We start from the raw sequence: 17,847 nt of genomic DNA on the forward strand, positions 1-17,847 counted from the left end.
TGCCATCTGTTGCAGTCTTAGAACAGGGCAAGGACAGCACTCTCAGTATCTGTGGCGACAGCTGTTCAGTGAACTTTTATATGTTTGGCTCATTCTAGACTGGAGCAGGTGATATTGCAATATCTCCCTGTTGTCATCCACCTTGGGGGTCATTCTAGGGTAGGTGGGATCTCTACAAACGGGACGGTCTACACCTGAACCTGAGAGATACCGATACCCTGGGGGAGGGGGGGTGAAATTTGCTAAAGCTCTTCGGGAGGGTTTAAACTAATTCAGCAGGGGGATGGGAGCCTGAATTGTAGCTCCAGTATACAGGAGGTTGAGAGTGGTGAGGTCATGAATAAGGTTTCAAGGTCGCAGGAGTGTACAGGCAAGCAGGAAGGTGGTTTGAGATGTGTCTACTTCAATGCCAGGAGCATCTGGAATAAGGTGGGTGAACTTGCAGCCTGTGACTTCGATGTTGTGGCCATTTCGGAGACATGGATAGAGCAGGGACAGGAATGGTTGTTGCAGCTTCTGTGGTTTACATGCTTCAGTAAGATCAGAGAAAGTGGTAAAAGAGGGGGAGATGTGGCATTCCTGTCCTTGCTCTATCCATGTCTCCGAAAAGGCCCTAAAGAGAGAGCTAAGAAGAGCCAGGACGGGACATGAGAAGTCTTTGGCAGGTAGGATCAAGGAAAACCCTAAAGCTTTCTATAGGTATGTCAGGAATAAGAGAATGACTAGGGTAAGATTAGGGGCAGTCAAGGACTGTAGTGGGAAGTTGTGCATGGAGTCAGAAAACATTGGAGAGGCGCTAAATGAATATTTTTCGTCAGTGTTCACACAAGAAAAAGACAGTGTTGTTGAGGAGAATACTGAGATACAGGCTATTAGACTAGACGGGATTGAGATTCATAAGGAGACAGAGTTAGCAATTCTGGAAAGTATGAAAATAGATAAGTCCCCTGGGCTGGGTGGGATTTACCCAAGGGTTTTCAGGGAGGCTTGGGAGGAGATTGCAGAGCCTTTGGCTTTGATCTTTAAGTTGTCATTGTCTATAGGAACAGTGCCAGAAGTCTGGAGGATAGCAAATGTTGTCCCCTTGTTCAAGAAAGGGGGTAGAGACAACCCTGGTAATTATAGAACAGTGAGCCTTACTTCTGTTGTGGGCAAAGTTTTGGAAAGGGATTTATAATCGAGAAAGGAATAATCTGATTAGGGATAGTCAGCACGGTTTTGTGTATGGTAGGTCGTGCGTCACAAACCTTATTGCGTTCTTTGAGATGGTGACCAAAGAGGTGGAATAGGGTAAAGCAGTTGATATGGTGTACATGGATTTCAGTAAAGCATTTGATAAGGTTTCCCACGGTAAGCTATTGCAGAAGATACGGAGGCATGGGATTGAGGGTGATTTAGTGATTTGGATCAGAAATTGGCTAACTACAAGAAGACAGAGAGTGGTGGTTGATGGGAAATGTTCATCCTGGAGTTCAATTACTAATGGTGTACCGCAAGGATCTGTTTTGGGCCACTGCTGTTTGTCATTTTTATAAATAACCTGGATGAGGGCGTAGGAGGATGGGTTAGTAAATTTGCGGATGACACTAAAATCGGTGGAGTTGTGGACAGTGTGGAACGATGTTGCAGGTTACAGAGGGACGTAGATAAGCTGCAGTGATGGGCTGAGAGGTGGCAAATGGAGTTTAATGTGGAAAAGTGTGAGATGATTCACTTTGGAAGGAGTAACAAGAATACAGAGTACTGGGCTAATGTTAAGTTACTTTGTAGTGTGGTTGAGCAGAGAGATCTCGGTGTCCATATGCATAGGTCCCTGAAAGTTGGCACCCAGGTTGATAGGGTTGTTAAGAAGGCGTATTGTGTGTTAGCTTTTATTGGTAGAAGGATTGAGTTCAGGAGCCATGAGGTCATGTTGCAGCTGTACAAAACTCTGGTGTAGTCGCAGTTGGAGTATTGCATACAGTTTTGGTCGCTGCATTATAGGAAGGATGTGGAAGCGTTGTAAAGGGCGCAGAGGAGATTTACTAAGATGTTGCCTGGTATGGTGGGAAGGTCTTATGAGGAAAGGCTGAGGAACTTGAGGCTGTTTTCGTTAGAGAGAAGGAGGTTAAAAGGTGACTTAATAGAGGCATATATGATGATCAGAGGATTAGATAAAATGGACAGTAAGAGCCTTTTTCCTTGGATGGAGATGGCTAACACAAGAGGACATAGCTTTAAATTGAGGGTGATAGATATAGGACAGATGTCAGAGGTAGATTCTTTACTCAGAGTGTGGAATGCCCTGCCTGCAACTGTAGTGGATTCACCAACATTAAGGGCATTTAAATGGCCATTGGATAAACATATGGATGATATTGGAATAGTGTTGGTTAGATGGGCTTTAGATTGGTTTCACAGGTCAGCGCAACATCGAGGGCCGAAGGGGCGCTGTAATATTCTATGTTCTAAGTCACTGAGGCTCTGTGTTGCAAGAGAGCTGAGTACATTCCATTTTCTTTTGCCACAGAAAAGCAGGTGGACTGAACACCTAGCTTCGCAAAGATTGAAATGCACCCATGGTGCAAGGTGTCACTGCACTTTCATCTTTCCAAGCACTGCATGTTAACTCTGAGATGTCCCCTATTCAGAAGGGCTTCAACTCCCTTAATGTTCAACTGTTGTGCAACTGTATACAACACAAGTTAATATCAGGTATCCTGGAAACAGCCATGATGCTATTATTCTATGGCAGTCTGCCAAACATCTGCATCTGAGCCCACCATGGCAAACCAGAGATTAGCTACTGGGAGAAAAAGCCTATTCTTTAACAACATATCTCCAGACTTTGGAGTGAAACACTGCAATAGTAGAGCAGGTGGCAGGATTTGTGGTGATCTGCTGCATGTATCATCCTCTTGCATTATGAGGAGACAGCCCTTGTCACCAGCTACATGGCAACCAGCTGTGGCAAGGAGGAGGAGGAGAAAGTGAGGAGGAAATGTTGGCCATCACAGTGTTCGCTTTGTGGCAATGAAAAAATAAAAACCACCACAAAATAAACATTCCAAACAAATTTATCTATCAAGCTTTGCCATATTGCAACAAACATAAACTAATTACCCTTCTGCATTCCTTTAGTCTTCTATATGCCTTTGCCTGAGGACTCTGATACTGTAAGACCTCTGTAACTGCAGCATGGCTGGTGGAAGACAGCTGCTTTCAATAGGAGAGCCTGCGGATGGCCTTGCCAGTAGGAGATGCTGCAGAAAGTCTTGCACTGTAACCTTCAGCAGCTCTGGTCTTAATAGATTTGCACCCTTCCTGGGGAGCTGGGATGATCACATTCTGAAATCACACTGACTTAAATCCTGTTTTTGGCCCTCTCGCGAGATTTAATGGTCATTTGAGCCCATGGCTAATGCTGCTGCTAAATCATGGCCTAGATCTTCAGGATCTGAGGGGGGCACAGTGGCACATTGGTTAGCACTGTCGCCTCACAGCGCCAGGGACCCGGGTTTGATTCCCAGCCACACTGTCTATGTGGAGTCTGCGTGGGTTTCCTCCAGGTTCTCTGGTTTCATCCTACAGTCCGAAAGACACGCTGGTTACATGCATTGGCCGTGCTATATTCTTCCTCAGTGTACCCGAACAGGTGCCAGAGTGTGGCGACTAGGGGATTTTCACAGCAACTTAATTGCAATGTTAATGTAAGCATACTTGTGACATTAATAAATAAATTTTACTGTTGAAAATTCAGTTGTTCAGTAGTAGTCTCTCTCAGGTTCAGTCACTCCCTAAATGTTTTGAGCATCTTTTATGGGTGATAATTCACATTGGCCTCTACAACCTGTATCCAGCTTAACCTTGTAAGGTAATAAGGTTCATGTGATCTGAACCAAATACTGATGGTTCACATATGTGTATTTCTTGTCTGAAGGCAGACTGACTGGACTATTGGTGAGAAGAGACTTCATACAAATCATTAAATTGCTTTATTTTCTAACAATTGTACTCACAGAACAAAACTTCTGATTGAATTAATTATTTCTATCAAATGTAACTTAGAGTCATAGAGGCTTACAGCATGGAAACAGGCCTTTCAGCCCAACCTGTCCATGCTGCCCTTTTTTTATAACCTCTGAACTAATCCCAGTTGCACGCATTTGGCCCATATGCCTCCATATCCATCATACCCATGTAACTATATAATGCTTTTTAATAGTCATAGAGGTTTACAGCATAACTTGTCTTGGTGAATGACACAAAAACTCATTTTCAAATTCCTTTTTCTTGCAAGACATCTTTCTTCCTTTGCTGATTGACCACATGCTTCCACAGCTTTCTGTTTTAAAAAAACCTAAATTCAGTGTCATCCTCTTTATGCTCCACCACTCCTTCAACCTCATATGGAGCAATCCATCAGACCAAATTGGTAATGACTTCTGAATTCAAATGAAGCATTGTTGTAGGAGAGTGTTAATGATAACCATAGAACCCCTATAGTGCAGAAAGAGGCCATTTGGCCCATCGAGTCTGCACCGACTACAATCCCACCCAGGCCCTACCCCCATATCCCTACATATTCACCCACTAATCCCTCTAACCGATGCATCTCAGGACACTAAGGGGTAATTTTAGCATGGCCAATCAACCTAACCCGCATATCTTTGGACTGTGGGAGGAAACCAGAGTACCCGGAGGAAACACATGCAGACATGAGGAAAATGTGCAAACTCCACACAGACAGTGACCCAAGCTGGAAATCAAACCCAGGTCCCTGGAGCTGTGAAACCGTTTCATTCTCTGCCACACTGGTTGAAGCACCTTATCTGAAATTTAATCAGTACTTACTATCTAGCTTTCTTTGAATTTAACCCTATGAGAGCCATGCTGTAAACCTCCATGCTGGAAATATGACTGTTTATCTTTTTCATCCTCAGTCAGTGATTTATTTTATGGAGCAGACATTTCACTGACGTTAAAATGGGCACTTTCAATTAGTGGAAAGTCAAAAAGTAACAAGGCAGAGCCACATAAGGGGTGGGGAGAAACTTTCTCGCTGTAGCTCAATGAAGGCATTTACTTCATAATGATGCTCCCATGACTGCATACCTTAAATCTGAGATGTGAAATAACTATTAAAAAAACTTGTGTAAATACAATATGCTTTTAAACAAGTGTTAACAAATATTATTGTAAAACCTGAATTCCTTTCTTTGGAAAATGGTCAGATGTTCTTATAGAGGTCTATAAAATAATGAGGGACACAGATCAGCTAGTCAATATCTTTTCCCAAAGGTAGGGAAGTCTAAAACTAGAGTGCATAGGTTTAAAGTGAGAGGGGAGAGATACAAACGTGTCAGAGGAGTAATTGTTTCACACTGAGGGTGATGAGTGTCTGGAACAAGCTGCCAGAGGTAGAAGTAAAGGCGGGTACAATTTTGTCTTTTAAAAAGCATTTAGATAGTTACGTGGGTATGATGGGTGTTGAGGGATATGGGCCAAATGCGGGCAATTGGGATTCACTTAAGGGTTTTAAAAAAAAGCGTGGCATGGACAAGTTGGGCCGAAGGGCCTGTTTCCATGCTGTAAACCTCTACAACTCTATGCTGGAAATATGACTGTGTATCTTTTTCATTGTCGGTCAGTGGTTTGTTTTATGGAGCAGACATTTCACCGATATTGAAATGGGCACTTTCAATTAGTGGAAAGTCAAATATTAACAAGGCAGAGCCACATAAGGGGTGGGGAGAAAAGAAGGCTTTCTTGCTGGCACTGGGAGCATCTGTCAGGTGGAATTCACCCATCTGAAATATGCTAATGAGATAATTTTGGGAAACCCACTAGCCTCGCTGTCCTGAGATTGGGGCACCATTTTTAAAGGGACATTGGGATTCCTACTGGCTGTCTGAGGAGTTTGGTGAATAGGCCCAAAATGTTTTCAAGATGCTTTCAGTAACATTAGCAATGTAGTTTTATGTATCTCCATATCCAGATATTTCAGGTCAGCAGGTGATACTGCAAAAATTCTCTGCAAGCCTGAAGGAGAGAGTAGAAATGATTAACCTATTAATTATATGCATCAGGTTGGTCCAATTGTGCACATCTCAGGCTACACAAAAACAAAACCTGTATATGGGGATTGGTTCTAGCAATAATTTTGAAAGACAGAATAATAATCAATATTTTGTTATTTGCAATGCTTTAATGTTGGCATTTGATACTAATTCTATTTTTTTTAAAACTAGTGGATAATGAGTTTGAAACTGTCTCAGTGCAGTTGCTAAAACGCACTCAGATGATGCTCAGCAAGTATAGAAGACTGTTATTGGACGATGCAATGGTAAGCATCTAATGAGTAGTTAACTGTCATAAGGAGACATTTGAGAATTTAGAAACTTAACACACACATGTGGTTACACTACATATGTAATCTATAAGCATGTGGAAAATAATAGATTTCCGCAATTGGATGCGTAAATCATAGGAAATATAAATTGTATTATAATTAGCTTTGAAATGAATGTAATCATATCGAAGACATACTTTTTAGTGTGCTGATAAATGAGAAGGTGAGCATATTTTTGATAAATTGCAGTAATCTTAATTTGTTTGGCTTTAGCGAGTAAATCCTTCTGCTGAAATGGTGATGATTGACCGAGTATTCAATCAGGATGAGAAAGCAACCCTTATCCAGGACAAGCGCTTTTCTTTGGAGGATTCTGGTGAGTACTATAATAGTCTTGATCACTAGATTTTCGTAAAATGATCTGAAATAAAAATCATTTTTAACATACTCAGATCTGATAATTTTTTAACAATAAATTTGTCAATTTTCCTGCAAGTTCATATATTTTATGATATATATCATAGCATTCTCAATTTGTAAAATTCTGCTAAGTATCTGGCTAGTCCTTTTTAACTGAGAATTACTGAAGAGAGGCAAAACATTCCTCATCTATAAAGAAAGTATGTTAGTAGAAAATCATAATGAAGATCTTGGGGAACAAGTGAATGTATAATTAACAACACAGACCTAGATATTCCAACTCTAAAAACATTAGTAGCCATTTACCGGGGTGTAGTTAAGATGACTTGATAAATAGAACAATGTATTTTTATTAGACTTTCTAATTAACCATTTTATCAGTTTATTATAATATTATGTTTCCTTTATGAAATTAAGTACAAATTTAATGGATAGATTAGTTTAATGAAAAATTAGAAAGTTGAGCCTATTTTGGCAGACAAGGGTGATAAGTTGACTCCCTGCCACTTCCCTCTGGATTACATCTGGATTTCTTATCAGGAGTGAAGTGTGTATATGTGTGTGTTACATGGGCAAATATATTTACACTAATCATAAGTGACAATTTATTATCATATGACATCCTTCCTGTCATATGCATTCTAATAACACTGGACACTAAGAATGTATTTTTGATGTTTAGGATTGCAATGGCAGTAAGGGTAGTATTGAACATTTAAGAAGCCACCATGGGCTAAACAATTGTAAAGCAATTTGCTTATATAGACTAAGATAATCTTTTCAGTTTTTAAAAAAATGTAGGGCCATTTCCAGAGGCTATTCGCCATGCTATTCTAATTTTAGTGTTACTTAGGAATGGCTGATTTAACACTATAAATCAAAGTCATGCACATTTTTATCTTTTATTAAACAATCTAAAAGGCTCTATCGGTAAATGGGTTGTAATGTTGTGCATTACCATCCAGTGACAATTAAATTTTATTCTGCAGTAATCCACATCATTCTTTATTTTTTCCTTTTATTTAGATGGCTATTTGGCAAAGTTTTGTTGTTCCTCAATTGTTTTTGCAAAACAAGTAGCTGAAACACAGCCACTAACTACAGATATGATGCCACATAAGACTGCAGGAAGTAGTAGCAAGGAGTCTGCACCAGCAAGTACTATCAACCAGAAAAACGAATCGTCAAAATTGGTTCATTTATCTTCATCTGTGGCAAGTGGAGTCAAAGCAACCACAAACTCTTCCACGACCAGCCCATGCACGGCTAAATCCTACAGCAGCAGCAAAGGGCTCAAACTAACGATCCATCCGGAGACGGCTTATGGAGCTGGAACACAAAGTAAATCTTCAAAAACTCAAGATCAGTCAGATACTGGAAACCAAGGTGGTAAAATTACTACTGGTCCCACATCTGGTTACGTACAGATTCAAAGCACAAATGTTTGTGAACCTGTTGTTGGAACTGTCCATGGATGTGAAGGAGAAGAAAGTATGTCTAATGTTGAAGAAATGCACCGTAATTCTTGTGATAAAGTCACTGTTGAAGGCCTAATGAAGGAAGCATTGAATCAAATTAGTAATCCCATTAAATTGGAACATAAGGAGAATGACTCACAGTTGCCTTGGCATGACCAGTCACAAGAGAAAAGTGCTAAAAATTCTCAACAGCAAGACTTTGCATGTATGCAGACTAAAGATGCAAAAGAAGCACATTGTGACACATCACTCCATGAACATTTGGAGAGTGCAATCAATAGCATTTTGGATTTACAACAGGCTCAGAAACCTTCTGATAGTGCTGTCATCAAAAATAACCCGCCTGAAGTTGAAACTCCTCATTTTTCAGCCTTAGCTCCTGTGGAGAACTATATAGAAAAATGTATCCCAGATCATAATGAGGGCATCAGAGAAACAGACTCCATCTTAGAAGCAGCAGTAAATAGCATACTGGAATGTTGATAATGTGACCATGAAGGAACAGAAATGATTGTCAGCTGTGTTGACAATTTATAGGGATAAAGTAACATGTTCCTCGGTATTGAGAACAGGCACAGTTAGTGTTCCTGGAAAGAGGATAAATGGAGTAGAAACTAGGATATAGATTTATTTTGAAGCAAACTAGTTTGAGCTTAGGAAGGTCCATTGTAGTTTGTACTTTGAAAATAATTATGGTGGCACAAGGTGCACATTAAGTCTTTTGTTTAAAAGTTGTTAAGATATATTTAATTTTATTGAGTTTTGTTTTGAAAGCTCTAATTTCATGTAAAATGTACTCTTCAATTTCAAGAGTGCTTTTCAGTTTGTGGTAGTAATTCATGTTTTTATTCATACTTTAATGTGTAAGTGTTATTTTTTTGGTTCCTTTTGTCTTTCATTTTATGTAAGACTTTTTGAAAATCGAGTGCCAATAAGTTAATTTTTGAATAGGTGATGAGCAACATTCCCATTTAAATCAAAATTTAAAACTGGAACAGTTTGAAGTGAAAACCACTTCATTATTCATTTTCCATTTTTAATACCACTAAGTATGATTATTTAAGGAAGGCTGCTTTAGGTCTTAAAGGCCTAAGTAGAAGGCACAGTGTGGATGGCCATATTGTGATCCATTAGATTCTAGATCTAAGAAATGATGATTGCATTCCCATTTTGCAGACTTATTATTTTGTCTTGCACACGCAGCAGTAAGCTTTTGTGCATAAGTGAGGAGCACAAAGTACACCATTAGATCAGTGAGGCCTTACAAACTGACTTCACAAGAAGAAAATGTCACTTATGGATTAAATGGTACAGCGTTTTTTGCTTTAAATTTTCTGATTTGTGTAGCGTCCAGCTTTGGTCCTCCTTAGAAATGCTTTGTACACATTTTTAAAATATTTATAAAGATTTTTTGTAAAAAAAAGAAAAAGGAAATGTCAAAGTTATTTTTGTTATGTTGGTTCAGTACCGATATATAAAGCATGGTAAAACGTGATCTGAATGAATTATTAAAAGGTATTTTAGTTGGATGCTAACAAAACACTGAATCAACTTGTCAAATGAGCCAAAGAATTCAACAAAACCAATTTGTGTTGAACTTTTCTTTTAATTTATTGAAGATTATCTGTGTATTCAAATTTGTAGCACTGCAGGCTAGTGGCCACCATTTCTCAATATTACAGTTTATTTGAATATTGTGTTGTAATTATTTATTTTGATATTCTTTGCACGAGAAGTAACTGAGTCTGTGATAGATATTCCTAGACGGTAACAGTAAGAATCTTTGAATTCTTAAATGATGGCAGAAGATTGGCATAAAATGTTTTGAGATGTGGGGTTTATTTCTGATAAAAGGAAGTATGCTTTGTGAACAGTTATTTAACTGCTGTCCTGCCAAAGATGAAACCTTCTTAATTTTTGTCATGTATTTTTAAGGTTAGCAAATTGAAGATTTGTAAACACGAAGTAACAAGAGTCCTTGAGTTGAATCCCCAGCCTTAAAGACAATAAACTAAGAAAAAGGCATGCTTCATTGATTATTAAATTGATAAAATCCCCATTCATGTGAATTTTGTTTGGAAATGTTAAATATTTTTGGAGTTAATGTAAGAACACTGTTGAGAAAGCAACTTGAAATCTAAAGAATGACACTTCAGCTACGGCTAGGCTGCCTAATGGTTCAGTGGGTAATTACATTCCTGATTTGTTCTCCTGAACCATGCAGACCAGGACATTCCCGAGTTTGGTTAATGCAGCACAGATCAGAAATGATTCTCCACTGTGTTGACGACAAGCATTTTATAAGTGGCTTCAGTTCTTTCATACTAAGGAGAGTAATAAAATCCAGCAGGTTTCCATACTTGAATGTATCTGATAACTGTTGCTGGAAAGTATGCTGTGGCTGTAGAGACCGAGTTCATCTTCTAATTTGAACAACCTTCCAATCATTGCTTTCCAGGTTTGGTGTGAAAATTGACTACTGGTGACTGGCCAATATATGTGGATAGCCTGATTCACTTTCCTTGGAGGAGAGGGGAGAAATTTGAATTATGTTTTGTAATATTTGCTGTTGAAAACAATTTTAGATTAGAATTAAGGTAAACCACTGGTATACTGGATCAGTGTAAGAAGTCTCACAACACCAGGTTAGAGTCCAACAGATTTATTTTGTAGCAAATGCCACTAGCTTTCGGAGCGCTGCTCCTTCATCAGGTGAGTGGGGAGTTCTGATCATAAGCAGGGCATATAAAAGTGCACACGCAGTTTACAAAATACTGATTAGAATGCGAGTCTTTACAGCTAATCAAGTCTTAAAGGTGCAGACAATGTGAGTGGAGATAGCATTAAGCATTGGTTAAAGAGATGTGTGTTGTCTCCAGACAGGACAACAAGTGAGATGTTGTAAGCCCAGGCAAGTCATGGGAATTACAAATAGTGTGACATGAACCCAAGATCCCGGTTGAGGCCATCCTCATGTGTGCCGAACTTGCTATCAGTCTCTGCTCAGCGACTCTGTGCTGTCGTGTGTCGTGAAGGCTGCCTGAAGATCAGATGCCGAATGCCCGTGACCGCTGAAGTGTTCACCAACAGGAAGAGAACAGTCTTGCCTGGTGATTTTCGAGTGGTGTTCATTCATCCGTTGTCGAAGCGTCTGCATGGTCTCCCCAATGTACCATGCTTTGGGACATCCTTTCCTGCAGCGTATCAGGTAGACAATTCATTTATGGAACACTTTATTTATAAATTCATTTATGAAGAACACTTCATTTATGGAACTTTAATGTCAAGTGAAGTTTCAATGAAAAAATATTTTATGATATTCTAATTCATAGTAGAGTAGAATAGCAACAGAAATTCAGCAAGGCCACAAAGATATCATTGTACTAAAATGTTGCTGCACAGCATTGACAACCCTCAGAACTATAGAATTCTTACAGTGGAGAAGGAAGCCATTCAGCCTATAGAGCTTGCACTAATTCTGAGCCCTATCCCTGTAACCCTGTGCAGATAACGTGACTAAGCCACATAACCTGCACATCTTTGGACTGGGAGGAAACAGGAGCACTTGGAGGAAACCCACACAGACACAGGGAGAACAACTAAGTTGCTTCCTGGGATGAGTTTCCTGCAATGAGAGGCCGAATAAATTGGGCCTCTAGGGAGCTTAGAAAAATGAGAAGTGATCTAATTGAATCATCCAAGAATCTGAAGGGACTTGACAGGGCAGACTTTGGTATGTCACGAATCAAAGGATTGTAGGTAGCACATGGGGAAAGTGGATTTGGGGCAGACGTTCAGCCATGATTATATAACAACACAAGAAATGGGTGAAGATATATGCAACAAATGGATATCAAACCGTGTTTCAGTACAATCATGGATGATTTTGAGCTTCAACTCCTTTTTCCTGCCTGCTCCTTATAAACTTTGATTGCCTCAGAGATCAAAAATCCGTCTATTCCAGCCTTAAAAGAATTCAATTTTGGAGCATCCACAACCCTCTGGGATCGAGAATTTCAAAGATTATTATCTTCTTGAGTCAAGTAGTCAGTCCTAAATGATTCACCTCTTATCCTGGGATTGTGCTCCTGTATTTTGGATTTCCTGACAATGGAATCAAATCTCTCAGCTTCCACCCTATCAAGCCCCTTCAGACTTCTGTAGGTTGCAATGAGATCACCTCTCATTCTTCTGAGCTCCAAAGCTCAATTTATTCAACTTCCCTGGGAAGGTGATGGTGGAGTGGTATTGTCACTTGATCAATAACCTAGAGATGCAAGGTAATGCTCTGGGAACTGCGATTCGAATCCTGCCACAGCAGATGGAGAAATTTGAAGTCAGTAAAAATCTGGAATAAAAAAATTTAATGATAATCATTATTGTTGAAGAAGGGAAAGAGTTAATGAATTTTGTGCAAGAGCACTGCAAACCTTATCTTTGTGCAGGCTTGTGTGCTAGCTAAACATAGCTAAACAATTGCAGATGTTGAAATGTAATAACGGTTAGTTGAAAGGAGGAACAGTACTGAGAAAGCCTGCGACCACACAAGTTACACAGCTGGAAGAACTGCAATCATGACTGGACCCAGGAACTGCGATTGTGACTAGAGTCGGAAGAACTGCGATTGTGACTGGAGCTGGGGACTGCGTTGTGAGTGGGACTGGGAACCATAATGTATAAGTATCCACACTTACTTGAATTTGGGGAGAAGTCTGGCAGATCCCTTTAGGAACCGGCTTCTCCTAAAAGCTTTTGTATTAAAGCCGCTGTCCTTTGTGTTATTTTATTATACCAACAACATTGTAAAAACCCATTTGATTCACTCATCTTTCAGGGAAGGAAGATTTGCCATTCTTACCTGGTTTGACCTACATGTGATTCCATATCGACAGCAATATGGTTGATTCTTAAGTGTTCTCTGAAATCCACTCAGTTCAAGGGAATTAGGGATGGGCAGTAAATACTGAGCCAGAGAGTAATGTCCAGATCTGATGAATGAGCTAAAAAAAAATAGGGCAATCCCCTCATCCCTGACACCAATTTTATTGTACCGTCTCTTTCTTTCTTAAACCAAAACTGCATGCAGTACTCCAGATATGGTCTCACCAAAACCCTTTGCAACTAGCAAGCCTAATTTATTATTGTACTCCAATCCCTTTGCAACAGAGGCCAACATTTTATTCATCTTCCATACTCTTTGCTGCATCTGCATATTAACTTTTTGTTCCTTGTATAAGCACACCCAAGTCTCTTTGAATATAAACACAAGTTTCTCACCTTTTCTAAAATGTTCACTTTTTTATTCTTACAACCAAAGTGAATAATTCCCCCTTCTGCCATCTTGTTGCCCACTCATCTAATGTGTCTATATATCTTTGCAGTCTCTGTGTCCTCCCTGCAGTTTACTTTTCCACCTTGCTTGGTCTCATCAGCAAATTTAGATATGTTATTCTCTCTTCATCTAAATTACTAATAAAGATTGTAAATAACTTAGGCCCCAGCACTAATCCCTGTGGCAGTCCACTATTTACTGCCTGCCAATGAAAAGCTCCATTTATGCATACTCTGTTTTCAATCTGTTAATCAATCCTCTATCCATGCTAATACATTACTCCCAACTGCATGACACCTTATCAAATGTCTTTTGGATGGTAAAACAGGCTCCAAGGCTGTGTGATTCACTTCTATTTCTTAAGTTTTTATTAATTGCAGATAACAAAATATAGTACACATTTCATTATCATGATTTGAATTTCTGTGATGGATTTTTAAGTTGCTTATGCTCTTATACCATCTGTAAGGTGTATGAAAATAGAATGAGGGCACAGGGAAGTAATAACTAGTCATTGCTGAAAAAAGGTTGGGGCTTTTCGTCTTGTGCTCATCAGGGCTCTTCACAAGAATACTAGTGTAAGAGGAAAACAATTTATATTGCATGAGAAGAGAATGCAGATTGGTTGGCAGGTGGACTGTGACTGGTAAAGGTTTTTCCATGGAGAATGCACCAGTTGATGGTAACTTGCAGATAACTGCCAAGCATCTTTTGAAATTTAAACCAGGCAGTTTGACCTTGATTGGTCAAGACTTTGCCCCTGATTGGTCAAAGCATTGCCCCAGGGAATGAATCAGCAAATAGATTAATTAGCGATAGTAATGTAAAACAGTTAGCTCACTCTTTGCACAAATTTGTGAGATACCTTGTCCTTCCAGCAACTGGTGAAGCTTGTTGTTTCATGCTGCTGCTGCTATACAGCAGCAACATATGAGGTATTTTCCATTAACAGGATGCTGCCATCAAGGCAAAAAGATATTCTGCCCATCACACTAATTAAGTAATGTAGTATATTCAGTGCAGTGTGATGCTATGTATGCATCCCAAATATTGCCAGATTGTATCAAACAATATGACCCATCTGCTGTTTGCAAAGGGCAAAATACCCAACTAGCCTATGCTTGCAAAACACAAAACACAGTGTCATACATTAAATGCAATTCAGTGATAGGACAACATTTTCTAAATAGCCTTCAGTGTACTGAGGATGACAACTGGTTTATGATCACAGTGTGGCACATTTGTGTCTACTGCAAGCTACCTCGGGGTCCTTGCGCATGAGTCGCAAAAACCCAGCTTGCAGGTGCAGCAGGTGGTCAGGAAGGCGAATGGGATGCTGGCCTTCATAGCGAGGGGGATTGAATATAAAAGTAGGGAGGTCTTGCTGCAGCTGTATAGGGCATTGGTGAGGCCGCAGCTGGAGTACTGTGTGCAGTTTTGGGCGCCACACCTGCGCAAGGATATTTTGGCCCTGGAGGGAGTGCAGAGGAGGTTTACTAGGCTGATACCGGAGTTGAGGGGATTGAGCTATGAGGAGAGGCTGAATAAACTAGGCTTGTACTCGTTAGAGTTTAGAAGAATGAGGGGAGATCTCATTGAGACGTATAAGATGATGAATGGGATGGATAGGATAGAGGTGGAGAGACTCTTCCCGCTCAAAAAAGACAGTAGGACTAGGGGGCACAGCCTCAAGATAAAGGGGAGGCGGTTTAGAACGGAGTTGAGGAGGAACTTCTTCACTCAAAGGGTGGTGAATCTCTGGAATTCTCTGCCCGTTGAAGTGGTGGAGGCTGCCTTGCTAAATATTTTTAAGAAGCAGGTTGATGGGTTCTTGATAAGAGAGGGGATTAAGGGTTATGGGGAGAGGGCGGGAAAGTGGAACTGAGCCACGACAGATCAGCCATGATCTTATTGAATGGCGGGGCAGGCTCGAAGGGCTAGATGGCCTACTCCTGCTCCTATTTCTTATGTTCTTATGTTCTTATATATTAATACACACAGCCATGTTCTTTGCAGCTGGAAAAAAAATGTACACACGTTGTGCCTGTTTCAGCTAAATAAAATAAGTGACAGCCATTTGCTGATACGTTCGCCAGGGCAATGCCTTGACCAATCAAGGTCAAGCTGTCTAGTTTAAATTTCAAACAGTGCTTGGCAGTTAACTGTCAGTCACTATCAACTGGCACATTCTCCATGGCAATGCCTCTACAAATCAGAATCCACTTACCAACCAATCAGCATTCTCTTTTCATATATTATAAATCGTTGGTTTCCTCTTCTCATGGTATTGTGAATTGTCCTGAAGAGTGCAAAGACTACTTTTTTCAGAAGTAGTAACTGCCCATTAACAGTGAATGGGATAGAAAGCAGCTGTTGCTTTCTAATTCCTAGCCTAAATTTTGCAACTGGTTATTATCCAAGGTATGTGATTTTTGCCCATGATGAGGCAGACAGTGTCAATGCTGAGTGCAATTTATTTAAAATATGGGTGTGCTCTGGGGGAGGAAAAATTATGTGCTGTTGCAGAATTCAAATGTTTACAGCAACTTAAAGGGGCAAGAATCATGTTGCCTTCAAATTACAGCATAGACTGCATTGTGGACCAAGATTTTAGGGACCCAAAAATGTGTTTTAGACTTGCCCACCAGGATATTTAAAGGATTAGCTCATGGTCCAATTAAGGATGGTGGGTGGGCTCCAGAGACTGGAGGGCCAGTGGGAGACCATGTCGTTATGACACTTCAACAGCCCCACTAACTGAGGGGAGAGCTGCAGATTCACTATGGAGAGGAGAAGGGATCCATTGCGCCGCCCCCCCCCCCTCTTCCAATAAGTCTCCGGAGGCAGAAGTCCCTTCAACAAAATCCCTTTATTCACCACTCTAACAGCAGTACACTGAGTGCTATTAGCAGTCTACTCCAGGGGTGTCAGAAGAATTGACACTCCTGGTTAAATACAAGGCAAACACTCCCTGATTGGCCCATCAATTGGATCCTTAATCAGGGAGTTCATACTCCAATAGGCCAACACTTCATTTCTTACCATAAACCCTTGGTCTGACATACAGAGTGCCCACATTGCTGACGATAAATCTTAAGTTGGGACCTTAATAGGCTCTATAATTAAGATTAATTAGCCTGACTAGAACATTTACATACAGCTTTTCAGTCCCAGGATGTGTTAAAGTATTTCATAGCAACCAATTTGTATGCAGTAAAATCTCATATCTAATAGAGACAGTGACCAGATAACTGTTGCATAAGAGATAATTATTGGTCAGGACAACTTCCTCACTCCAAATTGACTGCCAACCATTTCCTGGCAGGACTATCTGACCCAGAAACCCCACATTGAAAATGATTTAAAGCAGGAGAGTGGTGCGGAACCAGCAGAGAGGCTGGTGGCATGAAATTGCTCTCCGACCAACCTCCAATCCCGCTCCAATATATTTGGAAATGCAAACCGTGGTGTAGACTTGTTTCAGCAATAACGTTCTTGACTGATTCAAAGGGTAATGAGTTCAAATTCCGCTCCAGCCTAAATCCAAGCAAATGTTTTGGTGCAGTATTGAAGGAGCGTTGCACTGTTGCAGATGATGCCTTATGGATAAGATGAAAACTTCCAATTTTTCTAAGCAGATATAAAAAACCTTGTGGCACTCTTTGAAGTAAAGGTGTTTTCCTGCTGACATCTATCCTTTAATCAACATAGTTATTATCTGATCACTGTCTCTGCTGTTTATGAGACCTTACTGTGTTCTAATTGGTTGCTGTGTTTTCCACAATTTGGGCGGATTCTCCGATCTCATCCGTACTATCTGCACTGCCAGCGAGAATGGAAAATTTGGTGCTTAGCCAAAACTCCATTCACTGCAGTGGCGTCGGAGAACCCCCAGCTGTGGACAAGATCAGAGGTTTTCAGCATACAACTTTACACTTCAAAAATGCTGTGTTGGTTGTAAAGTACTTTGAGACAACCTGAGGCTGTGAAAAGCTGTATATGAATACAAGTTCTTATGTACAACTTAACAGAAAAGGAGTGGATGAGTCAGCCCCTCAAGCCTATTCCACCATTCAGTTACATCATGGCTGATTTATATCTTAATTTCATCTACCTGCCTTGGTTCTGCAACCCTTAATTATTAAGGCTTAGTACTTTTGCCAAACAAAAAGCTATTAATCTCAAATTTTAAATTGTCAGTTGAGCGAGTCACAGGGGAACAGGTCTTTATGCAATAGTTTAATGTGTAAATAGCAAGTGATTTCCTCCTGATTTTTAATTTGAAC

At 40.1% G+C, this 17,847-nt stretch overlaps 1 protein-coding gene across 3 annotated transcripts in view; it reads left to right on the plus strand.

The window, feature by feature from the left end:
• The window catches only part of bicral (BICRA like chromatin remodeling complex associated protein), a 74,776-nt gene extending 64,528 nt beyond the window's left edge, over nucleotides 1-10,248 (plus strand). For all 3 annotated transcript variants that reach the window (XM_080200597.1, XM_080200595.1, XM_080200596.1), the window contains 3 exons: nucleotides 6,231-6,325; nucleotides 6,605-6,707; nucleotides 7,778-10,248. In XM_080200597.1, coding sequence (XP_080056723.1) covers nucleotides 6,231-6,325; nucleotides 6,605-6,707; nucleotides 7,778-8,712 — 1,133 coding nt within the window. In that variant the 3' untranslated portion in view covers nucleotides 8,713-10,248. The remainder of the gene's footprint in view (nucleotides 1-6,230; nucleotides 6,326-6,604; nucleotides 6,708-7,777) is intronic.
• The last annotated feature ends 7,599 nt before the right edge of the window (nucleotides 10,249-17,847 follow it).

Source organism: Carcharhinus amblyrhynchos, chromosome 12 (genome assembly GCF_965287045.1).
Source record: "Carcharhinus amblyrhynchos chromosome 12, sCarAmb.v2.hapA, whole genome shotgun sequence".
NCBI classification, from domain to species: Eukaryota; Metazoa; Chordata; class Chondrichthyes; order Carcharhiniformes; family Carcharhinidae; genus Carcharhinus; species Carcharhinus amblyrhynchos.